Genomic DNA, 27,780 nt, shown 5'->3' with positions numbered 1-27,780 from the left:
AAGCGTCAGGGGGCTTGAGAAACAGGGGTGTAATTCATATTTACGAGTCGAATGAAAAGGCACAAATTATATCACCACCCCTCGCAGAGCCGAAGGAAGGTCTTCTGCTTCTCCTGAGCTGGGCGAGAAATGTGAACTGTCGTATTTTGCAAAGTATTTGTCACCCCAGGGAAACACACATCATTTCTGCAACATGTGGGTTAGAGGCAACAGTTTAACCCAGGCGGGACCACCAGTTCCCGGGAGCGAGGTGGGAGCAGCATATGGGGGAACTGCCCATGGCCAACCACCATGGCGACACGGGGACGTGAGGTCAGGCTGTACCCGATGGCAGGTTCAATCTGCAGAGCACTGCTTGCATTATTTTCCCACAACCAAAGGGCAGTTTCTTGGTGCTAGCCCAATTCAGTGTTGCCCACCCGTCCTGCTGGATGACCCCATGGTTCCTCAGTGATGCCAAGCTGCTGGGGTGAGGCTCGGGCCACCTTCCTGCTCGGTGATGATCCCATCTGACACAGGCAGCCAGGTCTTTCTGGTTTCTCAGCTCATATCGCACGCCTTTCTAAAGGACACTCCTGTCTGCTCCAGTGTGCAAAAGCACAGCCGTACCCAGCACGATGTCTAAATGCACCAGAAAGAGAGCACGTAAACATGACGGAGGCACTGAAGAAGAAGGGAGGGATGCTGGGGAGCCACGAGCCCCGTGCACATCTGCCAACCCAGCCCTCCAAGCAATCCTACGCTCCGCTGCGGGAAGGCTCTGCACAAACCCTGCAAAGCCTGTGGGCAAAGACCGTGATTTTCCCAGCTTTCCTGCCCTGCTTTAGAGGCTGGCATGCAAACGGTGCCCCGGGCGATGGCGGAGCTGGGGCACCCATGTGTGCCTTGAACATGGTCCAAAAAAGGACCAGCTCCTGTTACCTCCTGGAGACGTCACTGGAGGTCCTCCCCATCACCCCGGGGTACCACCAGCACCTCTTATAAGGAGCGTCCCTCTCCCACCAGCACTCCCAGCAGCGACACCAACTGGGAAGGGTGGCAAGGTCCCCACCACGGCACAGCACCAAGAGCTGTCCAGATGCACCCAGCCAGCAGATTTGCGCAGGGAGTGAGATCCATGCTGAGGAATGGGGTGGGAAGGCAGCGAGGCCAGCTCATCCCATATCCCAGGACCTTCCCACGTGGTGTGAACACCTGTGAGGCGGGCAGGGATCCGGACCTGCTGCTCATTTAGGGCTGAAAAGAAGCAGTGGAGCAAAAAAATAAAGGTCTCCAGGGGGCGGAGGGAGGCTGAACAACAAAATTGGCTAAACTGCTCATTTATAATTAACGTGCTGCATTATAAATATTTCCCTTTGCTCGGCTCCCTCGGGCTCTTGCATTTCCTCCCTGAAACCCCCAATTTAGAGAGCACTCTCAATTAAGTGCAGCAGAACCTCATTAATTCAGATGAGCAGCCGGGCAGGCTCATCAGAAAGCAGCTTCCCAGGCAAAGGGGGACTGCACAATAAAGCCGGCAAAGATCAGGGCACGGGCTTCCCTCAGCTCACTGCAGGACATTGCTCAGTGGTAATTACTGCGGCTAATGGTCTACAGCACACTGATAAGTGTCCTTTAGTGCATTTGGTGGTGATAAAGAAATCTTCCGACAAAGTGACAAGCCTGGAGGGAAGTGACTCACAAGGCTTTGCTCAGAGGCAGGAGAACAGAGGAACCTCTCTGGGCACCACAGGTTGAAAGGGTGAATTTGTAAAACGGTTTCCCAGCACACAGGGTGGGTTTTGGGGATGTGAGTTTTGCTGCCTGCCTTCGACGAGGGATCCCCAGACATGGAGCTGAGTACCGCCAACGTCAGCTCTCCAGGATGCTCCATCACATCCCGCCCGTCTGGCACCAGGGACACAAACATCTCCCAATTTCTTCTTCTCTGGGCTGTATTTAGCTCTTTGCTGTGTTCGCTTTGTTCTCAAGAAGCACAGAAGTGAGGGCTGATCCAAACCCCGCTGACAGCCTGATGCCATGCTGTGGCTTACTACGAGCTGCTCTTTTAGAGGCAGGCTGATGGCTGTAATTGCATAGTGCAGGGACAGGCATCCCTTCTCATCTGTAACATTTGCACCAACATCCCTCACTGTCCTCCAGGAAACAGCCCTGACGGACACACGTGCTCTGCTGCAAAAATTAGGAAATGCCAAAGCCGGGCAACCAAGGGCAATCTTTGCCCTGTCCCCTCCTTCATTTCCCACCCGCTCCCCCCGACATCCACTTCTTCCTTCCAGGCACCTGGCAAAAATACAAATCACATCAGCTGTGGCCCCGGCACTGCTGTGCCTTCTCCCCCCCCCTGCTGCCCCTTCGCCCCCAGGCTCCGTGCACGGGGCTGACGGATGCTGCTGCTCGCCTGTTTCGCTCCGTGGTGGCAGTGGCGGGGGGTTGTCGTGGCGTGAACCCGATGAACAAGCTCCATCCCCTCCGTCAGCACCGGGTGCTGTGGGGAAAGCAGCACCCAGGCAAGGCGCCTCATTAGTGGGAGCTTTTCTAAGCAAAGGTCACTGATCCGCCAGCTCCAGCCATCCCTTTGCTCCTCCCGGGGACATTTCACGCTCCGCAGCCCTGCCACGTCTTGGTGACAAGCCCGACACTTCCACAGCCGGCATGCCTCCCCCTCGGGGTGCCAGCGGCTCCCACAGCCAGAAGTGCCCTTGCTCATCCCAGTGACCATCCTTGGGACACTGGGCAGCAGCGCAGAGGAGGTGGTGGCTTGAAAGTAGTTTGCAGGCCGGTCTCAGCCCTGTTTGGGCACTGTTATTTACACCTGGAAGGTGGATCTCCACCAGCTCCTGCTGCTCTGACCTGCAGGAACGCAGCTGCTGGGAGTAATGCACCCTCCTGCTTGCAGCATGACCCCATGGCGGTGGGGAGAAAGACACCTGTGAAGCTCCTCAGTGCTTCGTTAGGGCTGCTTTGCTTCTAAATCAAGCTTCTGGTGACACCTTTTAGATGCCCAGCCTGCAGGAGATGTCTCTCTCTGATCCAGCAGCCTCCTTCCCACACTTGCAGCCCATGGTGGTGGTGATGGATCTGGAGCTGCCTTGGGTAACTGAGCCCTGGAGGGCGGCCGGCCAGGTTCCCCACCCACCTGACGTCCAACACACCAGGTTAGATCCTTCAAGGTGAAACCAAGTTAGAAGGAAAGGGCTGGCTTGCAGCAACCAGCTCCAAGCAAACACTGGAGAGCCCTTTAGTGACAGCGCTCGTGACTTTGATGGTTCACCTCCCTCTTGGCATCACCTGCAAGGCTGGTCTGCCCCAGGAGAACTTTACACCAGGAAAGTCACAGCAAGGGGTTAAAAAAAAAACCCTCTTCAGTTGGCATCTGCTGTAAAAACAGAAGCAAACCCCTTCGTTTTTATGCATCCTCCTCATTGCATTTTCTTTTTGCACAGGGTTCCCCACCCCTCCTTGCTGCTCCATAACAGCCAAGCAAGGGAAAGCTGGCGGCAGCTGGCAGCCCACCACGTTTCGGACAACCCTCCTCCCTTCCTGCCACGGATAATCCACCTGGATGCTGTTTGCAAGGTCAAAAAAGAAGCAGGCAGCGGTGCAGATGGGTTTTAAAACCGACAGGTCTGCAGCCTGCACGGGAGGTTTAAATCCAGCCCAGCTCTGCCGACATGGCCGAGCTATTGCCAGGTGTGCGCTGGCGGAGGTTTTGGCCCACCGTAGCCCTCCGGGTCTCCCTTGTCCCTCCAGCCGCTTGGCCCACCCAGGTACCCCTGCAACAAAACCTAAATGACACAACTAAAGCCCCTTCCCCATGGAACAATGCTGCGAAGGGCTGTAACTTCATCAGATTCCCCCCGAGTGGGATCTCAGGGTTCGAGCCACCCCATCCCAGACCACTGCTTTTATGTTTGCTAACACTTGCTATACCCTCTGCTCTACAAATACACACATGCCCTTGTACGCTTTTCCCAGGGTTTAAAAATTATGCTCCCCATAAGCAAATATAGCATGACCAGATGCCTTTCGTAGTCAGCTGGTTCATTGTTTGAAAAGCTTCGCTTTAAAATCCAAAAAGATTGCTAACAGATGCATTTTTTGGCCAGAGACGGAGGAAAACCTTGCTTAAACAAAAGTGTGTTGTGATTGGAACTAAAAAGGGAATTACCTTTAAAGATAAAAACTATAAACATTTCCTATTGAAAAATACCCCCAGCCATGCAAACAGATCGTTTCTCTCAGTCAGCCTGAGAAAATGACACCTGAGATGATATTTCAACCTGCTGCTGCAATAACCACAGGTATATCTGGATGCTCAGGGGCCATGAAACACTTCTCGTCCATCCCAGGTGACCCAGGAGCACGGCAAAACGCCGAGGTATTTTTTCCTCCTCCCCTTGCATGCCATCTTTGTCAGCTTTTGCTCTTAGTTCTGCTACTGCAGGAAAAAAAAATAATAAATTGATGGTTTTTTATATGAAGGAAGCAGCAACACAAGCCCTGTGAATGAGCTGCAGGACTGAGCAGGAAAAGTAGAAGAGTGAGCTGGAAAAAGCAAAGCTTTCTGGAGGGAGTGGGTGGAAGGCGCAGTCAGAGAGGAAAGAAGCTGTCTGGCTGGGAAATACAGTATTATTGGAAAGCCATCACTCATTTCCCCATTTATCACATTTTTCCCCATTCTCCCCTGCAAAAGCACCACGGCTGCCTTCCCCTAATGCGAAGGGAGCTTGGTTTTATACCTGATGCCTGAGGAAATTTTACACACCCAGCATTAGCGATGCCAACAGGTTTTCAACACAAGCTTAAAGAGTACAGCATTGCTTGGTATCCCTGGTCATTTTTCTCCTACCCCAGCTTTACAGATGCTCAGAGAGCTCAGCTGAATCAAAAGGGAGTGGGGCAGAGTCAGACCCTGCCTTTGCCTGAGCTGGTTTTCACTCCCAATTCCTTCCACCTGGTTGTTTATGCTGAGCTTCTGCCTGAACACCCCTGTATCCACCCATATTTTGAGGCTCATAAAAAATCACCCAGCGAGCTGCTTTAATAGCTTAACATTATGTACATCAGCTGGCAGGAGGCAAACCTCCCGCAATTAAGAGGTGCTGCAGACTAAGTGCAAAGTGTTAATTATTAACTCCCTTTGGAGCGTGGCCTCCTGAGAAAGGCCATCCTGAGTCACCCTCTTTCACTGAAGCAAATCTGCAGCCAAAGAAACGCTAAAGCTGGAAACCCTCCTGCTTCCTCCCCGCGCTTCCGAGCAATATCCTCTCCTGGAGAGCGGGGCCAGCAGGGAGTGAAATATTTCGGGATGAGGTATGAAACGAGTCATCCTCCAGAAATACCACTTCTAAAAGCAGATTTCATCCCGCTGTTAATGCATCTCCACCTTTGCATTTCCCTGCTTTATTACAGCCGTAGAGGGGGCTGACGACTTCAAAGAAGGTCTCTCCAACAATCTTCAAATCTCTCTCCTGACCCAAGCACTGCACGGCTGCTGGATTTAATGTAGACTTCAGTTCCTGTTTGGGTCGCTGCCGACAGACTCGCCAGACCCCATCACGAGATGCTGTCTGTCTTTCTGCTCCCCCCTTGCCCCCCCAGAGCATCACAGGGTGATGCAGGCGGGTGGAATGGGACCGTGAGGAGTTCGTCTAGCGCAACAACTCCGAGCAGAGTCAGGGCTGGGATCAGACCTGGCGTCTCCATGGATGGAGAATCAGGGAGGACAAAACTTCTGCCCTGCCAAGCCCATACTGTGGGCTGGGATAAAAACAGCTGCTTGCAGGGCAGAGAAACCAGGATACAGGGCTGCAGGCCAGGGGGAAATATTCCAGGGAAGGAAATACGCCTGGGGAATAGCTGGTTTCCCTTATTTCCTCTCGACGAGCAGTGCCAAGGCCAGGCGCTGCCAGCTCCCTTTCCAGGACAACCCAGCCCAACAAAATGTCTCATTTTAGTCCCCTTTTACCAAATCTTGCCCATCATGGGAATATATAAAACATGCAACAACTGGGGTGCACTCTGAAGAGCTGAGTACGGTGGATGACATCAATGGCAAAGCAGAAGCGCCCAGACATGGCACACAGTAGCAGGGAACGTGCTGGAAGGACAGATATTCAGATGCTTTCTGTGCTGCACACACCTTTGCTGTCGATTGAGGCAGGGGAGTGCCCTGGCTGCATGGGCTACGGCCCCAGCACGAGATATTTTGGAGCCCAGCAAAGCTGATTTTCAAGGAAAACCCCCAGGAAAAGGCTGGACAGCATTTCTGTCTTGCCTTGTGCCGCTCTTTCGAGATGGAGCTCGTTGCAACTGGTCTCTGCGATTGTGGCAGGGAGCACTGCAACCAGCAGGAAAATGGGGAAAACGCTAAAAATTAGGAATGCCCCAAACTGGCGCTTTCGGACTTAAAGTCTGATCGAAGTTGCCTGACTCTTAACAGTCTGTTTCCAACAGGAGCCAAAATTGGCAGCAGAGGAAAGAGCAAAAACTGCTCAGGGGACAATTTTGAATCCTTGATAAGTCAGGCAGCTGCCTGTGACTGATGTCCATCTTTGCCAGCCCCCTCAGACCCACCAGGTGAAACTGGGTGTTACCAGCATCTCAAGTGATGACTTGCTATAAAACACAGGCAGGCCAAAGGGTTTGGGCGCATCCTGGACCTCCCAAATCACCGCTGCTCAGCCTGCAGCCGAGGCAGGGAGGTAGGACCCCTGCCCTGTCTCCAGCTCCACCGCTCCGGCCAAATCCCAGCCATTGCTCTCAGCTGGAGAAGTGGAGAAGCCCAGCCCCTCTCCTTGATGCCAAGCTACCCTGTAGGTGATTTGTCCTCATAAAAACATAGGTACATAAGTAAGATTTACCATGAGCCACTGGGGTAGCCACTGATATTTCTGCTGCCTACTGGTCCTCATCACATAGGAGTGGGACTGCCTAAAGCCTCCTGTGCATAGAGACGTTCTCCAGCCCATGTGATTCCTGGTTTCCTCCACTGCTGGAGCCTCTGTTGATATGGTCTCGCTCATTTTTAATTAAAAAGCAGGAGAAAAGCATTCGTCTCCACCAGCACAACTCCTTCAGAGCAAGCAGTGGCACGTACGCTCTGCAGCTCACCGAGACGGCATCACGAGCAGGGAAGGAGCGGCTGAGAGCAGCCAGAGGAACAAGGACCACAGCAGAACAGCAGCCAGGTTCCAGCCTTGGATGGGCGCCTGTTCTGAGGACCTCTGAGGATGCCACGGGGTGCTTCTGTGGCTCCTTCCTTCAACACCCCCCAGGAGCAGGGAGTTTCTCAGCATGGTTTTTAAAAAACCATGAGCACAAGGAGGTGCTGGAACGGGAAAGAGGCACCATCAGCCCCATCTAAATCCTCCTCGGGAGATTAGACAGCATGTAATCTCCACTCACAATAATAATTACACAGCTTGCTTGATTTAAGTCTCTGTTGTCTCTCCTTGTCCAGACTCACTGGAGCACGGCTCTGCTTATCCCACAGGCCGTGATGAGAGAGCATCCCCTGCCCATTTTCTTCTTGATTCAGACCAGTGCCTGTAATTTGTTAACATCTCTTCTCCCCTCCGATTTGAATCTCGGGCATGGCAGGCCTCTGTCTAACAATAATACAGGGATTTCAGGGGTATTTATGAGAGGCTTAAAACTTAATCCTACATGAGCAAGGTAAGCCTGCTCTTGGCCTAAAACGTGGCTGGAAAATCTGGTGCCATTGCTACAGCAGGAGAAAAGAGGCATTAATGGCACTGAGCACCCTTCGAGTGGGGCCAGGCGACCGCCAGCACTGCTGAGGCAACTCCTGCAGCCAGGATAGGGGACGCAGAGGTGAATTTGGGAACTGAATCACTGAATCATAGAATAGTTTGGGTTGGAAGGGACCTTTAAGGGTCATCTAGTCCAACCCCCCTGCAGTGAGCTGGGACATCTTCAACTAGATCAGGTTGCTCAGAGCCCTGTCCAACCTTACCTTGAATGTTTCCAGGGATGGGGCATCTACCACCTCTCCGGGCAACCTGTGCCAGTGCTTCACCATCCTCAGCGTAAAAAATTTCTTCCTTATATCTAGTCTAAATCTACGCTCTTTTAGTTTAAAGCCATTACCCCTTGTCCTATTGCATCAGGGCCTACTAAAAAGTCTGTCCCCATCTTTCTTCTAAGCCCCCTTTAAGTGCTGAAAGGCTGCAATAAGGTCTCCCCAGAGCTTTCTCTTCTCCAGGCTGAACAACCCCAACTCTCTCAGCCTTTCTTCACAGCAGAGGTATTCCATCCCTCTGATCATTTTTGTGGCCCTCCTCTGGACCCGCTCCAACAGGTCCATGCACCCAACTGGGGGCATCTCCCTTGCAGGCTTTGGTGTCCTTCCGTCTGCTTGCAAGACTGAAGATTTTTGCCCCATTTCTCCCCACAGCGGTACATCCTGCAGGATCTCTGCTTTGGCCAAGGCTGGGAGGGAAAATGAGTCCCAGCACAGATAGCTGGGAGTAACTCCTGTGCCAACATACAGGGGCAAAAATCTTCAGTTTACTGGGGGAAAAAAAGAGTGATTTTGGCCACTTGGCAGGCTGCCAGCCCATGGTACCCCACGCTGCTCGGGCTGCACGCCCCCAAGAGCAAAAGCAAACATCAGCCTACCAGCATTGGGAAGATGTCCGCGCATGTTTTCAGCTTGAGGAACGGGGCCGCGAGGCCAGCACCGCAGAGAGGACGCGTCACGCCGGGGGAGCTCGGCAGACGGATCGGTGACTCACATCAACTCTAGTCACTTATCAGCGGTATCTCAGTTACACCCGTGAACCTAAAGCCCTTCATCGCCCCAGGGGTGACACAGCTTCACCCTAAAAGTAACCTCCGCACCACCGGGCTAAAGCTCTCACGGGCTGCGCTGCGGGGGCACGGCTTCCCCAGCGGCACTTTCGTTTGTGCCATCCTCTGGCAAGAGCCGGTGGGAGGACAAAAATGATGCCCAAGCCTGTTTCAAGGCAGCAAACTGGAAAGCCAGGAGAGGGGGAGGCTTTCGGGCAGGCTGTAATCAGGCCTCCAGACATCAGCAGAGAAAAGCAGGGCTACGAGAGATGGTGAGCGGGGCAGTCTCCCGCACTGCCGCAACGCCAGCCTCCGTGGCCACGGAGCTCCAGGTGGCCCTGCTTGCGCTGGCATGGATGAGCAGGGGTGGGGGACACCCGTGCAGGGCACCGGGATGCCTCCTCCAGCCTGAACGAGCTCAGGAAGAAAAGCTATGCATTTTGGAGACTGCAGACCTCACCGGTCGCCCTTGCTTCCCCAGGGAACACTTCTGTGACACCCCAAATACCACTCAGCATCCCAAGAGAGCTGTGTCCCTCCCCACATCTCCTCCCCACCCTCCACGGGGGAGGGAAGGGGCTCAGCCCCCGACCACCGCGCAGACGGGTCTCTTACTTTCTTCTTGCTGCAGTAGATCTGCCACTTCTTCTCCGCCGGCAGCGCAAACATGGCCTCTCTGTGCTTGTCCGTGAGGTCAAGTTCATCCTGGAAAGGGGGAAAAAAACCCACAAAACATGCAACATGAGTACGCAAACAGGTGATGGCACAGACACAACCCCCCAGATAAGCATCGTACATCAACGTGGGGCCACACCACAGCGCAGCGGTGGGCCCGCAGCATCGCCCCATGACTATCGATTTGTCAGGGCAATGATGCTAATTCTCATCCTGCTGTTTCTGACCTCCCCCTGACTCCTGGGCTACAGCTGGCTGCCGGGAGGACGGGGCTGCAAACCTCCCTGCCTTGTTCCTCCCGGACATCGCCTTCATTGCTTTTAAAGGCAGCAAGCATTTTAGAAAGGACAGGCATGAAGCTGTTACAGCTGCCCGCAAGATAGCCTCGCACAGAGGATTGAGAGCTCCAGATGATAGACCGCATCTAAGACACGTACAGCGAAGAACAATTCAAATAGGACCTTTTTTACCACCACAGATAACTGCTTCACTGAGCACCCTGAGCGGCCCAGCCCATTTCCATTGCTGACACCCTCATATCGTTAAAAACTGGGGCTTTTTTTGGCCTTTGGTTTGTTTTCCTATAACTAAAAATAGAAAGCTCTTTTCCTAATATCTACAGTTCATAAAGAGGTACATCTTCTCCATCAAAACTGGACTATGTATTGCCTGGCAGGGATAAAGCTGTTTACTGACTGAAACCTTTATTGGTTTATCTGATGTTATTTTAAAGGACACATCCATTTTCGACTTGGAGACTCGGTTAGCAGCATGCCCTCCGCCGGGATGCCCGAGTATTATCAAAGCCTCGTCGCTTCCTGGTGCTAGATGTAGGTCAAAGCTTTTATCAGAGAACTAAATAAAACATTCAGGCAGGGCTGGGAGGCTCGTTGCTAAAGCCAACATTGATCTTACAACCATGGATGTCTCTTAAAATCACCACCACTGATGACAATCCTCGTGCTGGAGGGGTGTTGGTGCAGCACTGGGAGTGCTGCAGATGCTGCAGAAGGTCACAGGAGAGCCCTGTTATGGCCCCCAGCCAACTCATCCCACCCAGCCAATGGATTTAAGTAAGGGGATCCCCATTAAAAATTACACACTTAATTCCAGCAACTAAAAAAAGCAAAAAAATTTAAAAAAGATACCACATGGAGACCCATTAAAGTTTCCCTGCCTGAATAATAATGCTTATCAACTAAAGCTGGTAGCCCCTGGTACCCCAATGAAAGGTAAAAGCCCCATTTGGTGAAGGCCGAGCAAGATGCCTAGGGGGGAAGATGGGTCCCTGCATCAGCAAGCCCTCAGGCCATGAAGAAATTCAGCTAATCTAATTAAAGCTCATATTGCACCCAGTAGCCATGGAAGGGAGCCTTCAGCTATCTTGTAACCCAAACCCAAGGACCCTCCAGCACAACACGCAGTGACGGAAGGGTGCCAGCAGTTCTGAACATCTCGGATAGGCTTATCCATCCACTTCAGTATTGATTTCACTTCTTGATGAAATTACTCCTCAAAAGGAAAGGTGTCATGGAGCTTTTTCCATTACATACGCATGGAGGAGCTTTGCCTCTTCCTTGACTTTTCCCCCCGTATCGACCGACTCTTCAAACCACTGTGCTGCACAGAGCTGACATTGGTGCAGCTCTGGAAGCAGACTTGCAAGACACCCTTACAACAGAAATAAACACGCTGCCATGACAGAGACTTGGGAAAAAGTGAGGACTGAGAAAGCCTGCACCCAACCTGAGACACCTCTCCTCCCCCTGTGCCCAGGGAGGAGAACCTGGCTTAGGGACTCCTCCAACGAGCGCTGTTTTCAAACCTCCCCATGTCCTTATGATTTGGGAGGTCAGGGATTCATATCCAGCAACCGATCTCCTTCCCAGCCTTGGGCAAGTCTCATCACCCTTCCATGCCTCAAAACAGAAATTGCGCTCGACATCCTTCGCCGTTGTCTCCTCAAACAACGAGCCGGTCAGACACCCAAGCTCTGCTTCAGCCCCAGTTCGGCAGGTCTAAAGGCAGCCAACAGCACACCTGACACAGGGGCCTGGCTGAAATTCAACTCGTTGGAAAAGGGCATTTGGGCACATGGGAGAGGATGAGGGTCTCCTGATAAATATTTACCTCTGCCGTGAGGGTTTGAGTGAGAGCAGGAAAGTGCTTCCACTGCAACCTCGCTTCCCTGCCACGTGAATCTGGGATTCAGGCACGAAAACACCAGCCATGCACATCCGTACTCAGGTTCTAAGAAAAATATTTATTGAAACTTTCAAAATACCCATACCCTAAAAATACAACTTGTGCAAACGTGAAGATTTATTAACCAAGAAAAAAAAGTCTAAACTGAGCTGAAGCCTACATAGGAGCAAGAATGGATAAAGCAGAAGAACATACTAGGTGCTGGCACATGACAACATGCAAACACATCCAAAAAAGGTGCAGAAACGCTTCTGAGTCCCACACAGCACGTTTCATTGTGGCCCAGCTCTAACATGTTCACTCATTGCAGCCTGCATCACTCAGCAACACCTACCTAATGATATCTTGCAGGATGCTTGGGAGAGGTGTTTAAATAAATACTATGTGGCACCCAGCGAATATGAAAATCCTCATAATCAAACAGTGACTAATGACTGTTATTCTGAGTTGTAACAGCAACTTAGCCATGAAGAGTCAGGTCTTTGCTGGTTTTACGTGTATGGGGATTCCAGCACCCACCTCCAGCCCTTCGCTTATGCTCACTAACGGCTATCTCAGTACTCCTTGGCCCCAAGCAGGCTACTCAGAAACTGCCCTTCAAACTCCAAAAGATCAAGAGACAACAGGAACATTAGCCATTTTCCAGGGGCTCACAGACCACTGTACAAACGCAGCTCTGACAAAGCCTTTAGCAATTGCGCAGTGGCGTGGTAGCGCAGCCAAGAAGCCGTGCACAACCTCAAACCCATATGCGCCTTCAATTAATAATCACGAGCTCGATAATTAGGTAATTCTAATTGGCAATTAATTTTATAGGCCATTTGCAAGACATGCACTCCCGCTACAGCGTGCGATGTTGGCGGCTGTTGAAGAATGAGAAGATAACTGGTGGGTCGGTGTCCATCGCCCCCGCAGCCCTCACCCCTCACTTCAGCCTCACCTCTCACAGCTCTGCCCCTTCCACCTGGCTGCCTCCCATGGCAGGATCTGCCAACTTCGCTATTTTAAATATTTTTTTGGAATCGGGTCAAAGGCACGTAAAATAACAGCCTCATTTTGCTACCAAAAGGAAGTCTCTGCCCAGAGTGTTTTTACTGGAAAGAGATATGCTACTCTTAAATATTCATCCCGTACAGTTAAACTATTCACCTTTAGATCAGGAAACACGTTTCCACATTAAATCTTCATTTGAATATGATTTTAAAAAAAACATCATAGGGGAGATTTGATTCTCGGTGTGTATTTGCTATTTCTAGGAGGCAAAATACTTCCATGCAGCTTGCTTTGCTGACGGCTCTCTGCTCAAGCCAAGCAAACCTCCCCCTCTCTCTGAGCACGGCACAAGCTCCAGTGAAGGTGATCCCACACCATTCTCCTAAAGGTACCTTAGAAACATGTGGCTCAGCTCAGCACGCTGTGAGCACAATCCCATGGGCCAAACAAGTTTTTACCAAGTGATCTATACCTTTCCCTTGGAGAACACACAGCGGCGCTTGGGAGGGACATGTTACCATGGTCCGTACCTCCCTGCGCTGGCAGTCGGGTGGTATGAGGAGCCCAGACCACCGGAGGTCATCTGGTCCAACCCCCTGCTCAAGGAGGGCCACCTAGAGCCATTGCCCAGAACCATGTCCAGATGGCTTTTGAGTATCTCCAAGAAGGGAGACTCTACCACCTCTGGTTTGCAGCCACCGTAGTCTCCAACCACCTCCTGAAGGCAAAGCCAGACCAAGCAGAAAAACAAGGCATTGCCGCTGGAAGAAATGTTGGAGCCTCCCAGCAGAAAGGGTATCAAGTCCAGTCCCAGACTCACAGCGCGGTCCTCGGTGCAAACTCCTGTCCCTGCCACTTCATCCATGCCCCAGGGGATGTTTTAATGGGGTTCTTCCATAGGCTGAGAGCCACAGGCTTTAATGGGGGCAACAGCAAGAAGCCAGAAGGATGCCGCAGATCTCCTGACTTCAGAAACGACCTCAAGAACAGGCTCTTGGACCTGGGCGAGCCCGAGCGCTGCCCACCCACGGCCGCAACACACCAGCACGACCATCATGGGTTCTTCCCCTACACCCCACAGGTCCCGTGGGCCACCAAACGTTCTGCAAGAAGTAGCTGGAGGTAGAGATTAAGTAAGGGACAATTCCCTATACAGGGGTCTGCACCACCAAAATATCTTTAGAAGTTGTAGGAAAAATGATGAAAAACTTTTAAGTCTAATGCACCTTTCCGGCCAATAAATTGTGTAACCGTAATACATGGAGGAGTTGGGGGAAAATAAGGAGATCATCCATTGCCATAATTGAAATAAAAATTAATTAAAATTTGCTGGCTTGTTCTGGGTTTATATATACATACATATGTGTGCATGTATATATATACGGAAACAGACATACAGAAAGACATCACCGGATCAATAAATGACCAACATAATAAAAAGCAAGTGAATTTACTCCTGATAGATGGATGCAGAGTTTAGAACCTTCTGTAAGTGAGACTACAGCACGTAAAGGCAAGCTCCATTGCATCCTCAAATAAAGCACCAGAGATCCAAGACTGCTTGAAAAAAAAAGAAAAAAAAAAAAAAGAAAAAATAGAAACAAAGAAACAAGCGGGAACTTTTTGGCAACATTTGGCATTAACTGGTACAGCATGGGAATTAAAAATTAAATAAATAATGGCCTGTTGAAGCCTGCATCAGCTTCCTTTCTCAGGGGTCATATCGCTTTTTCACTCTCTTCCAGGCATTCTTCTCCAAGTTCATCAATTTGATTTATCCCAGAACGCTGCAGTGTCAAGGGAAACGGCAATCAGCATTTTTCCCCCCGTACCTCATCTAATCTTCTTCCGCTGGGCGAAGGCGCTGCCCGCGCGGCCAGCTGGGCAGCTGCCTGCCCGTGACTGCCAGCCCTGATCTGCACCGGCGCACGATAAACCTCTGCCTCAGAATCCATCTTACTCAGCTCGTTATTTTCTTTTTAAGCTGTTTTCTTGAAGAAGCAGACTTATTAATCAGCGGCTGTTACAGCGCAAACAACAGCCTTCACACGCATCCTGCACCGCAGGAGGAGCTCCTCTATCTGCAACATCTATTTAGGTGATTACAATTCTCAACGTATGCAGATTTACCTTTTTTTTGTTGTGTTTTTTTTTTTTTAAATAGGAAGGTACTGAATGAAGTCTTTTATTTTTAGTATTAGTAATAAAAATACCCCCTCCTCAGCACACATCTTTTCAGCCATAGGACCCTGAGAACTTAAAAACAACCCCTCAGACAAACTGACCCCAGCCAACATTATCACTGTATATTTTTAATTTACCCACAACATGCAGCTGGAATTACAGAACGTGAAGAAAAAATCAACTATTCATATTTCTTAATGAATAAGCACAACAGATAGAAGATTTTTATTAATTTTGCCTTTATCAGGTAATTAATTTTTTGAATAAAGGAAATTGCTTACAGCAAGGGAATGAGTAGCAGTAACAAGGAATAATGTGTAAGCACTTCAAAGTGCTTATGCCTAGTCAACCTCCTCCCACATTGAATTTTTAGTCCCAGATTGGAAGAGAAAAGACCTCAATCCACCCTGCTCTGCAGCTTTCAGTTACTGGCCTGAATGCATTGGACATACGTAAATAAAATATGTATTCTTTTCTTCTTCTGCAGGAAAGATTATGGCCATCAATAGCTGATTTAGCTCTTCAATAAACTCTAGCCACAGCTGGTTCATGTTGCCATCAGTTCAAACACCTGAGGCAGACAGCATGTAATGCTTTAATGTTATTTAATTTAATTCATTATTTTAATAGGCTAAAGGTTTTAAAGGTGTTCATATTCCAATACTAGTGTATTTTAAAAGAGATGTATCCACTTAGGTTTCCCAATCTTTTTTGTTGTAATATATATCTATAACCGCTTATATACTCTTTTTTTTATTTATTGAGCTCGGCCTTCTGTGACCTTTTCACCAACATCATCTGGAAAACCTTTCTCCCATTTTAATTAACACAGGGTACTTTTCCAGCCTGAGTTATTGATCTACACAATTTTATCCCTAAGAGGATTCTCAGATCTAGAAGTTCTGCAGGTGGATTGCCTGTGCACTTTTTCCACACAATTGTACATAAACCCTGAAAACAAAAAAATAAGGTGTATCGGCCCATTATTTACTACTGTGATAGCTAAAACAGATTAAATCCCACCAACCACAGCTGGGCATGATTGCCCTTTGGTGGGTGCACCTCCTACCATAATAAAGCACAGAGCTGGCAAAAAATAGGAAGAAGATTTCAGATGTGGATTTCCCACCTATTTACGGAGCCAAAGAAGCGGCTCCCTTTTGGATCAGTTTTTAGATATCACCTCTGTGGCTGGCATCCCTGAGAGCTACTGAAGTTGCAAGTCAAGCCAAGAGGTCAAGTGTGGCTTCAGATGTCCTCTGCCTGACAGGGATGCTCACGGAGGAAAACTGTGCATGGTTGGTCTGGGGCTAAACCGCTCCAAGGTTTCCCCAGATAACACCCTGGGAAGGGCTTCAAAAAGGGGCTGGATGGGAATTAGTGGCTACAAAGCCCCACGCCAACTCGATCCTGAAAGCTTCCCAAGATTTACCACTCTGCGCACGGGACCCGAAGGATGCAGCCGAGGGAAGGAGCCAGCCACAGCCTGATGCTGATGGGCAACGTAAGATGGAAATGGACTCCTTGCATACCCATAACTTGGATGGGACAAGTGGTCCTCATTTCCCCATAACCCTGGCTTTAGTCACACCTGGCATCCTAAAGACATTTTTAAGAACTCGGTCAGGTGCAAAGACAGAGAGTCACCCTGAAGGAGTCAATTTCTGACCGAGGTTTGATATCCAGCAAGATGCCTAGAGCAAGCAGGCATCAGATGGGCTTATAGATGTGTTGTTGGGGAAGGGAAGCTGATCCCTGTAAATAACAGTATTGATCTGAACACTGGAGTTGGTGGGAATTAGGACCTCCGGGTGCTCAGGCAGGATCCTGCCTGTGGGGCTGCAGAAAGCCTCGGCTGCCAAAAGCCGACTTTGGTGATGCTTGCATGTCGAGGAACACCCGGACTCTGCCAGCAACAGATACTACAGCGGTATGGACACCTTTCATTTGCATCTGCCAGCGGAAAGCTTCCTGCTGAGGTTGGTGATGAAGCACAACCCATGTGCTGCTCAATCCTGCCTATAACTCCAGCAACACCCAACCACCGAGCAATCAGGAAGGAGAAGACCACTGCTGGAGCAGATGCCCCATCCAAGGAGGCCGGTACCCTCCGTGGTGACCTGTGCCAGAAACACTTGGAGCCGGTGCAAGCCAAAAACCTAAATGCCCCAATTAAGGTCACCGACGCGTTACCGAATGAGCTGCCCACGCATCTCCCAGGGATATGGCCTCCTCTTTTACGAAGTGCAAAGTGGAAAGCATTTAGCAGGTAGACCATATAATTTTTCCACTTCAGCTGTACTTCTCCTGGAAACAAAGGGGTTTCTTATGCGCTCTCTACCTTCAGCTGGAGTTCACATTTTGCTATAACATGGCTTCTTTGTAAAATTACAGGTCGGGAACAGCGTGGTTTTTGGGCAAGCCCCCACGCTAGTTTGTAGCTGTTACAGATATTGCAATTATGTGAATGCTTCAGCTGAAATATAGCGTTCCTCAGTGGATTACTTCATTCAGGTTCATGGAACGCGTGTAGGCAGAAAATCCTTATTTTCTCGCCGAGTAGGTGTGTGACTTCTGTATCAGATGCTTACCTATTAAAACATACATTTAAGAGATTATCTGTGAGGGTGTAATGCCACGAGGTGATGAAAACAAGCGCTGTGAGTGGTGGGCTGGGCTGGTAGCCTGGCAGGTCCAGTCTGTTCGCATCTAATGAGCAGAACCTGGGCAGACCTGTAAAAGTGTCCACATGGTTCCCTGCAGAGTGAATTTAAAAGCAGACATTACCGAATCACTTGGTTTTCTTCCTTAAAAGCAATCATAAGCTCAAGGGAGCTTGGTCTTGGGAGATGGTGGTGGGACAGGGTCAGAAGTCCCATGCTGAGTGTCTGACCCTGGAGGGACTCTGCAGAAAGGGGTGTTTTGCCCAGGACACAATTTTCTGGGTACCAACTGCATGCTTTTCTTTGCATATATAGTGGAAAATGGCTTCGGCCACCATTCAGTGGTTCACAAAATCCTGAAGTCCTTAATGCTGCAAAGACCAGGCAGCAAAAAATGACAGCTGACCTGCAAGCATGAAATGCAAAGCTTGGCTTTGCAGCTGATCCCTCAGCTGTTACTTAAAAGCCGTGTTGTTTTGCAAGGCCAAAAACCTCATACATTCTCCTTACTGGATTAGAAACTGGGGGAAAAGCACATTACTTAAGTTCCTAAGTAAAACTGGATATCTCTAGCAATGAGTTCCCAACCTGGCACTGTTATTAACATGTAACAGTGCTCACACTGACCGCACCACCGCTTTCTACTCGCATTGAGGTAGTCCTCCGCTCCCCATTCGGGCAGCATATAAAATTGCAGTCATCCCAGCACGCCGAGAGGGCAGGAAGGCACGGCTCTGCGGGACAGTTACGCATGGAGCATCTTACCCAAGCACCCCACATCATGAGCCACAGACCGATCACCCACCATGAAGCATTTCAAAGGCGACACATAATTAATCTCTGTGACGGGGGATGCTATCTCCTAACAGATAGCATCCAAAGAGCGGCTCTAATGAAATGCATTAGTTGCCCCAAGTACAGCAAAAACAAATGCTGTAATAAATCTTGTAAGCTGCCAGAGACCTTTTTTTTGTTCCCCAGGCTCCCAAGTTTCCACTACTTCATAAAGCAGCAGGGAGGGATGGAGCAGCCTTCCACGTTGCGGGAGGGGAAGGCATAAAGCCCAGCACTTCAGAGACCATGTGTGAATATCTCCCCTCCAGCAGATCCCAGTGAAGGCAGTGACTAACACCATGCAACGTCAGCGGGCAAGGGTCTGCACCAGTCCTGAGCCCAGGGGGCTGGGGACACTGCACAGCCACCAGCCACCCACCTCCTGGCGTCACCTCCCCAGGTCTCTAAGACCTGCTGGGTGCTGGAGTCTGGGCAGAGGGACCCGGGGAAGGTTACCTGCTCTGGTTTCACAGGCTAAAAGTGGCCCGCTGCATATCACAGGCGGGATGCAGGGCTAGACGGTGGCTGCTCTAATTTCTTCCCCATTGCTAATGACAACGAATGCTCCAGAGGCAAAGCAAGCCACGCTGGACCCGGCAGCTCCTCCGAGCATCCAGGTGGTCTGAGGAGTTGCCGGAGCATCGTTCTCGTACCGCTGGGACAGAGACGCTCCCCCACCGGGAGGAGTGCCAGCGAGGGGTCCTGTGTCCTGCCGGGGCTCCCGCTGCCCTCTCCAGACCGACCAAGCCGCTCAATCCCCCGTGCCTCCACCCCCCCGCCTGGTGCACATCCCGTGGGGCCGATGCACACCACCACACACAGAGCGTTTCATTACAAACCTCAGAGTGACAGGGAGTGTTAAGCAGATATAAAGGACATCAGTCATTTACCCATCTGGTGGAAAGTCTAGTTGCTGGCAGAAAATAGGGAGGATTGTTACGGCAAGATCTACCATATGGCCCCATTATGTGGAGCTTTGCAAGTGCTTTCTCTGAGCGCGCAAGCAAGATTTCAGCCTTTGAAGAAACGCCGTATTGTTAGCCTGGATACGCAGGAGCCTCTTGAAAGAAGCCGTGGCAGATGGCACAGCTTTGTTCTCTTGGTTCGCAGGCAGCTCGCGCAGCCCCAGATATTCCCCCTTGCCGGGGCTGAGCAGCCCCACGGCACAGCGATCCTCCTGATGTGTCCTACGGGAGGACCAATGGCTCCCGCAACTCCTTAAATCCAATGGATGTCGCCTGGCAGGTACCACACTGCTGCACGAGCCCCGGGAAGCGAACACCGCCGACCTGAGCCGGGGCTTGCACCGGTGTCGATGCAAGGAGAGCTGCACGACATTGCAAAACCTCGTCCCAGCCAAGGGAGCTGCAAATTAGTAAATCTTCCTGAAACACCCTGCTTTTGTCTGTGCCTCCCTGCCAGCACCTGCTCCTTCCTGGGTGGCTGAGCCTGGCCGGAGCCCCAGCAGGACAGCGGACAAAGAAAAGCCTTTCAGACAGGGCTGGTGCCCGCTTGAGCGACATCCCAACAATACCCCGATGAAAACCCATTCAGCGCAGGCGGGGGGAAAGGAAAGGAAAGGGAAAAGCTTCCTCCGGGAGGAAGCAGCGATCAGTCACTGACCACAGCAACAACATCTGCATCTGCCCTGAGCCAGGGAAAAGCCCCTGCCTGCTGCGTACTGCTGGCTGGGACAGGGCACGTTGTCCCTGCAGCTCGGGATGAAACCGGGCATTTCTTACAGGCTAATTGCTCCTGTTTGTGCCCAGGCAAAAAAACCCCGTCCCCTGTTTCCCTGTTGTTCCTCCTGAGAAACTTGCAGGGCCACAGAATAAAACCCTAACTATTTAAGTATTCTATTTAACTATTCTAGTTAAAATCCAAAGTGTCCATCTAACATAAAGCAGGCCATAAAACAGACACCGGGAGAGCAGATCATGCCTTTAGCTGACCTTGGAGTCACAGCTGCTCCACGTCCCTCTGCAGCTCAGGCCCTCGTCCTTGGCCGCTGGCACGGGACAATCACCGATTACTCACGCTACGGATGTTTCCTGACTCAGACCAACAGCCACACTTAACAAACACCCGAAGCCCAAAGAATACTTTGTAGGATGGCTCCAAAAAGAAAGAGTTTTTGCCCTTTGGTGTATGCAGCAGGCTGGGATCTGCAGAGCAGGGACCCTGCTGAATTGTTGGTCTCTGTGGGAGGATTGTCCAGCCTGGTGACCAAACCCACTGCTGCAACGTCCCCAAAGATACCACCCATCCCAGGCCTGAAATCTTCCACTCCTGCCACTCCAAGACCCTAATGGGAACAAATGGGGCAGAAAAGTCACTATTAAGCTGCAAGAGAAGAGTTGGCCAAGGACCAACCTGAGCTGGCAAAGTCTCCAGATCCCTTCCAACCCCTTTGACTTCCCTCAAGCCAATCGACCGAGACAACCGAGGACTTTGGAGGGAGCCCTGGTCCCACAGAGCGGGCACAAGCCATCCCGCGCCGGACAGTCGAGCGTGACAGGGCGGGTTGCATCGGGCTCCTGCAGGCGTAAAAATCAGCCCAGCACCTCTGAGTGCTTTCTCTGTCTCTCTTCCAAATGTTACACAGTGGGTTTATACAGAAACAGTGGGACACTTTCCAAACCATTTAACTAATGCTGAAATTTAATACCTGACACCAACAGGTTACTGAGAGCAAGAAGGAGCTGTTGTAATGGAGGTTTTGGGGGGGGTGGATTTTGCAACTTCACTCCCCTGAATGGGAATCTGCCCTCTTGCACCCATGGGGCAGAGCTTGGCTTCCCCCTCCTCCCCACCCGGCACTGGCTCGGGTTGAGATTTGCCTGATGGGTTTTTTGGGGAGCCAGGGGGTTGCAGCTGCTTGCACAGCAGCACGGTGAGCACTCGCTGTCCCCCCTCCCTATATGACTTCAGTCCCTGGGGAACCAGCATGGCTCCTGCTGCCGGTGTGCCCTGGAGCAGCAGCTGCCTCTGAGCCTTATTCCCACCCTTGGCTGGGGGAAAAAAACCAAAATCTCGGCAGCACGGAGCAAGAGATGGAGAGCAGAAGGGCCACACCAGGGCATATCCCGGGCCTGACTGGTCCCTGCAAGCACCGCTGGGCTCCTGCCTCAACCGCACACACAGCGGTTCCCTGTAGCTCAGCCTCTGCATCAAGCATCTGGCTGAATTTGGGGGAGATGCTTTGAAAATCCTGGGCTGAGACGAGGTGCCACAGGCTTGGTGGGGCTCCAGCACGTGAGGCTGCGTAGATGCCTCCTTCAGCCCGGCTGGTGATGCCGAGCCACAGCGCAACAAGCCCTTACGCTGCCTTTGGCTGGGGCATGGGGAGAGTTTTCCATGGGAAAGAATTTCCCCAGGAAAATCTGATTTGGCCAAGTTATCAGTGGAGAAAAACGTGGAACAGAGGCAGTCACTCCACCTGAACAAACCAAACCTGACCAGCGGCATTCTGCACAATTGCTGCAAGAAGAGTCCTGCTGCAGGGATGTCTCATCCCCACCGTGCTGTGTTGGGTGTCCCAGTCTGCCAGACGTCTCATCCTGTCCATGGAGAAGGACATCTGGGCAAAACTGGCTCTCGTCATACAACCTGGAGCTCTCCTCTACCAAGTGGCTTGGTCACCAAAACCACACTGCCTGGCATCTAACAGGACATGCTATACCATGAGGTGTGACTGAGCAGCGTCACGACTCCCAGCTCCCTCTGTGCATCAAAACACCGTAGAGAAATCCCATTTCACTGCTGAATCAACTCCAAGTGGAGCACTCTGGGTCCATCCAACAAACCACACCAAAATGTTTTCGCTTAGAGGAAATTAAAGCTTTTTTGGCTGTCAATTTTTTTTTTTTTCATGTTTTTCAGGGTTTTGGTACCGAGGGATAAAGAAACAATATCCTGACTCTCCAAATCTCAATTTAGCCCACACCCAAGGATTTCTGTGAAGCAGAGTGCCCAGCAAGTAAAGTCACTTTGCACCTACAAGGGACAACCTGCTTCACTGGCTGGGACAGCCCTGCATGACCCCACAGGTGCACAAAGCCAGACCAGCCCCCAGCCCCTGCCCTAAGAAATCAAGGCTTTCTAACAAGAAAGAGAAACCACCCCAAACTGGCAGGACTTTAGGGAGGAGCAGAGCTCAAGGTTCAGTGCAGAACTACTCCCAACAGCAGCCCCTGATGCTCCCTTCACACCAAAGCTTGCCTGAAAACTCAAAACCAAGCCTGGGGAGACTAGAAAGAGGGGAAAAAACACCCAGGGGCTGGGGAGGGAATAAAAATAAAAAGCATCCTACTTACCACCAGCTCGGTGAACATGACGTCCAGCTCCTCCACCGGCGGCATGGGCAGCGCGGGCTCCATGGTCTGGAGGGCGAAGCTGCTGTCATTGCGCAGCCGGTACGTGATCTCGGGGTGGTCGCTGCTGCGAAAGCAGCAGAAGATGAAGGAGATCCCCCGACCGCTCCTCTTCCTTGGGGCCATGGCCAAAATCCTCTGCGTCCCTCCCTCCTGGGCACTAGATCCTGAGGGGAAGAGAAGAGAGGAGGCTCAAGCAGCTGCCCCGCAGCGCTGCGCTCCCGTCCCGCCGAGGGGAGGAGGAATCAAAAGCCACCCACGCGCTCGGCGCGGAGGGGAAGAGCGGAGATGGTTTACGTGCCAAATATTTCTGCTCAGATTTGACGTTTACGGTCCTGGCAACCTTGACGACTGCGCGAATTAAAAAGATGCATTTGCTTCGCCTTGTGCCGAAGCCGGCAGCGGCAGGGGGGACACGCCGCCACCCCTGTAGGGAGAGGGGTCCTGGACCCCCACCACTGCTGCAAATCTCAGCAAAGCCCCGCCGACCTCCCCGTGCGGTGGCAGCCAGGCCAGCCCCCGTCTCAGCCCGGCTAGGGTTATGGCAAATTTGGGAGGCTGCTGCCAGGAACAGCTGGATTTACTCAGAGCCATCAGGTACATGGTCCCCAGCACGGATGACTCAGTGCTTGAAGACCTCATGTGGCTCAGGATGCCCTGAGCCACAGATGGCAGCAGAGCTGAGAAAATATCTTATATTCTCCCCTCAGCTCTTAAACGTGTCCCTAAACATCCACCGGCAACTGCCGGTTGGGCGGGTTTTTTTCATGGAAAGTTTTACTTGGCTTTAATTAGATAAACCCTACTTGAAATTCCAGTAAATATTTACAAGACGCGATTTCAGCTGATAAAAATCACACGGTGCCGGTAGCTCAGACTTTCCTACGCAGTGCTTACGTCGGGCATCACTCATGCTGGCGGTCACTTGGGTTTTGCTGATTTCTGAAACTCAGATTGGGAGCAAAGCTCAGGGCGGGAGACATGTGTCTTGCCTGATTGATAATGTCAAGGACCTGGCAAATACTGTCCCAAAATTGCGACTGTGAAGACGATACAAGAGAAGGGCCACCTATGAGGAATGAGGATGGCAGAGAAACACCCTAACAAAAAAAGTCAACCAGCAAAGTAGAGAATTTTTAAAAAGCCTAAACATTTGTCTTATAAAGCCACACACCCACACATTTTATCTCGGCGAAACAAGATGCCGAGATGTTAAGAGACAGCACAAACAGCCGAGGTTAATGCAGAAAGTTGAAATAAGGATGACTCAGATTTATTAACAAAGCTATGAAAAGACTTGGGAAAAAAGGTCATCATTTGAAGAGGAGTGTCTGATCTCCCTGGAGCCAGCCATTCCCTTCTGACTACAGATTTATACAGCCAAATAAACAGCTGCTGTGACCCGCGGAGAGCCAGCATCGGAGGCAGGTTGGGGGCAGACCTGGGGTCAGACCCTGCACCACCGCTTGCATGGCAAACGCTGCGCTCCCAAAATAGGGACCTTGCAGAAAATTTAGGCTCTACCCACGTTACTTTAGTGGAGGGATCTGACCCTTGAAATTATCTTCGATGTCACGTTTTTAACACATGGTGTAATCATCTGCTGAACCACGAATGGTGGGAAACAGCTATTGGGTCTTCACACTGGATAATCCCAGGCTGTGCAATTGCTCTATGCCCAGTCCGGAGGGTCACTCTTCCCAAAGAGCCCTGAACCTCATTTCACATTTAGCATCTTGGATGTAGAAAAATGCAGCCGCTGGAGGAATTTCAGCTGCCATGAAAGCTCTCTCATCGCAGCTCCTCCGCAGCCAGCACCGCAGCAAATCCATTAGCAGCCTGCTGGCATCCCTTCAGTGTTAGGGGGGGTTGGGACCTGCTGGGGAGTTTCTTTCCTAGAGGAGGGAGGGAAACAAAAAAACATAGGCACACAGACCTCTGTCCCCTCCAACGTGGAGGAAAACATTGTGGATTGGGGTTTTAAAGAGCCACGAGGAGCAGGGCACAGACAGAGATGCTGGTGGCTGCCCAGTGCTTCATGCCTGGTGCAGGAGCTTGGTCCTGTCCCACACATCCTCAGCTGTGCAAAGTTTGGTTACTTGGTCATTCCCAGTCCATGCGTACAGCCACGCCATGCCCCGAGCAGGGCCTGATCCTGCTCCCGCAGCTGGTCCGGAGCAAACAGACCTGTTCTCCTCTTCCACGGGGTGTTTTCCATCCCACTTTCAACACCACGTCAACTTCATCCTTGAAACCTGCTGCTATGTACAAGCTCTGACTTGGGCTTGCAAAAATGTACTGAAAGCTTTTATCAGAACAACACCTGCTCTTCAGAGATACATGCTCCTGACGATGTTTTACGAGGAGTTTGAATGACAGACTAAAAGACAAGGTTTTATTTTGGGTTTTAAAGCAGAGAGTCATGTAGCAACCAAGGCAAGGTATTTTTGAGCTGCTTCCAACTTTGGAGCTACTGAGGTTCCTCATTTTCATCTATAAACAATTACAAAAACCAAACCACCCTATAGTGCAGGCTGAGTGGGCTGTAGGTTATTAGCAATCAAGGCTAAAAAGGGTTAGAGAGAGAATATGTTAGCTACCAGGCAAATAGCATTAAACCTTCAGAAGGCTGATGAATATTCATTGACGTGATGGATCAAAATCAAAACACGGCTCCTTGGCAGGTCTTGGGGAGCGGCAGACAGCGCAGATTGCACCGTCACAAGTCCAGCTACGCAGCCTTCTCCTTCCCTGCTAAACCTACAGAAATCAGTTATTCATGGAGAAAAACTGACAGCCCCTGGCAACCTGGAGGCTTGCATTAAGGACAGCAGAAGGGACCAGTTCCACACAGCATCACATGTTAAGTGTCCTGCTCTCACCTCCCATTTATACCTTTAAGCACTAATTAGATCAATAAATTTAAGTCAGATTGTGATCTAATGGTGCTTTCTGGCCTTTACTATTGAGCGGGCCAGAATAAATTAAGTTTAATTGCCCCTGTATGTACAGAGCCAGGGAAGATAGGATGGGAAGGGTCACTGAAGGAAATTCTAGCCAAACCCCAAATCCCAAGGCAGGACTGATGGGGCTGAATCATTCCCAAACAACTTTGCTTTCACAGAAACAAGGGTGGAAATGTGTGTGTGATGGGCTCAGCCTGGAAGCCCAGGGAGAAGAGGATGATGATGAGAAGAAGCTTAGCCCACATGTGCCACCAGGACCGACTGGGATCCCCACGCAAGACAGAGGCCATGGGCTGCAGTTCAGCAATGCAGAGAGAGACAAGTTTTGGGTTTTTTTCCCAGTCCTAAAAAAAAGCATCAAGCCTACATCGCCCTGAGCAGTGCTTAAATGAAATCAGTCATTAGGAGAAAATTGGACCCCGGTGTCGTTTCCGCCTTTGCTTTAAGGAAAGGAGAGCAGCAATTACCGCTTGCATATTCAACAGCCTCCTCGGCAAGCTAAATTAGCCCGCGTGGAGCAACGTGCTGCCAAAGCCTGTCTGTGACCGATGCCCCAACAAGCTGGTTTAAAGCCAGCACCAGTATTACAACATTGCGGTCTGCAGCCTAAAAATACCCAGCAAGGGTACAAACACATGCAAAGGAGCATGCACGCTCCCCTTCACACCCGCCTCCAAACCCACCCAGAAGCTAGGAGCTAAATCCTCAAATATGAATATTAGCGTGTTGTTTTTCTGGCTCCTCTCCCATCCCCTCCCAAAACAAGGATGCAAGATCCTGAGCGAGCTCTTTCTCAACGGGGAGCTTTATTTCAGTGCGTTGCACAAGGGGAGAGTATTTTTCTGCAAGTGCAGTAACGCTCACTGACCGTCTCTGCCGAGCCCCGACCGATTTCGGCATCTTGGGCCACGCCAAGCTTTGCCTCCCCACACCCCATAGAGTTTTGGTGCAGCCTGGGATTTTCTGACAGAAATTTTCTGACTCTCTTCCATCACTGCAAAGTGACCTCCTTGGCTGGCAGTGGCTGAGAAGCGCTTGGCCTCTGCAGGCAGTTTTGGAAGACACTGTCACCCCCACCAAGTGCTAGAGCCAGGTGTCCTGGACCACTTTTTACAGCACGTAGAAGGCAGAAATCTGGCATCCTACACATTGCACCCTATGGTTGTCCCATCCCACCACTGAGCAATGGTGCACCCTCCCCCTCAATGCTTCTCCCCATGCATGTAACACCCAGTGCAGGGCGCAGTGCCAGGGTGCACGTCAAACCCACTAAATACTTGCATCATTTTTTTAAGCAAATCTCTCTAGATGATTTTCCTTCCATTGTAAGTCATGTCCAGACCTCCACAGCAATAAAAACTGGATGCTCCCACAGCATTTTTCAGATCAGCTGTACGTTTGAGGCATCCCCTGAGAAGCATCAAAGCCTTCCCCAGGCATGTTTGGATTTTTCACCTTACGGACCCAAGACAGCCAGCACCCTCCCTGGCTCCACTCACTAACCTGACCTCTTCTCGGTTTAGGTCCCAATTGCGAGCCCTCCGAAACGTGTGTGTGGTGCTCTGCCCATCCGATCAGGCAGCAGCATTTAGGCTCGTCCCTCTCAAGAGTGAGAAGTGCTGCTCCGTTTCATGTTTGCACCAAAGCCGGTGCAAAGGAACACTTTTTAACAAGGGGGACCCAAGCATTATTTAATTTTAAAAATAAAAGATTTGAAATAGAGCCCTTGCGTGGATGAAGAGCTCAGAAACACGATTGCCGTCCCCTAAGCAGGAGCCACCTCCCCTCCAATGCAGAAGCCTGGAGGACCTGAGCCCATCACCAGCACCTCCAGCATGGATCCCACGCTGAGCACAGTGCCAGCATCCGCAGCATGGCTTTTCCTATTTAAAGTAACCAGGATGATTTTTTGGCCACAAGCTCCCATGCTGATTTCCAAAAACCCTTTTCTCCAGCATAAAGCTGTTTTCAGGCACAGGCTGCGCAGGAGGGGAATGTTTGCGTTTGGTGAAAATCCGTGCACGTCGGCAGGAGGGGGGAAAAAACCCAAAACACTTGGCTAAAAGGCTT

The 27,780-nt window shown here is 50.9% G+C and overlaps 1 protein-coding gene across 6 annotated transcripts in view; it reads right to left on the bottom strand.

Annotated features, from left to right (window-relative positions):
- DAAM1 (dishevelled associated activator of morphogenesis 1) overlaps positions 1–27,780 on the bottom strand; it is a 98,782-nt gene that overhangs the window by 36,796 nt on the left and 34,206 nt on the right. For all 6 annotated transcript variants that reach the window (XM_030043680.1, XM_030043725.1, XM_030043689.1 and 3 more), the window contains 2 exons: positions 22,688–22,911; positions 9,433–9,522 (listed from right to left, as the gene is read on the bottom strand). In XM_030043680.1, coding sequence (XP_029899540.1) covers positions 9,433–9,522; positions 22,688–22,870 — 273 coding nt within the window. In that variant the 5' untranslated portion in view covers positions 22,871–22,911. The remainder of the gene's footprint in view (positions 1–9,432; positions 9,523–22,687; positions 22,912–27,780) is intronic.

The sequence above is a fragment of the Aquila chrysaetos genome, chromosome 2, assembly GCF_900496995.4.
Source record: "Aquila chrysaetos chrysaetos chromosome 2, bAquChr1.4, whole genome shotgun sequence".
Classification (NCBI taxonomy): Eukaryota; Metazoa; Chordata; class Aves; order Accipitriformes; family Accipitridae; genus Aquila; species Aquila chrysaetos.
Note: the sequence above shows the minus strand (reverse complement) of the source record. Positions and strands in the feature narration are given on the sequence as shown.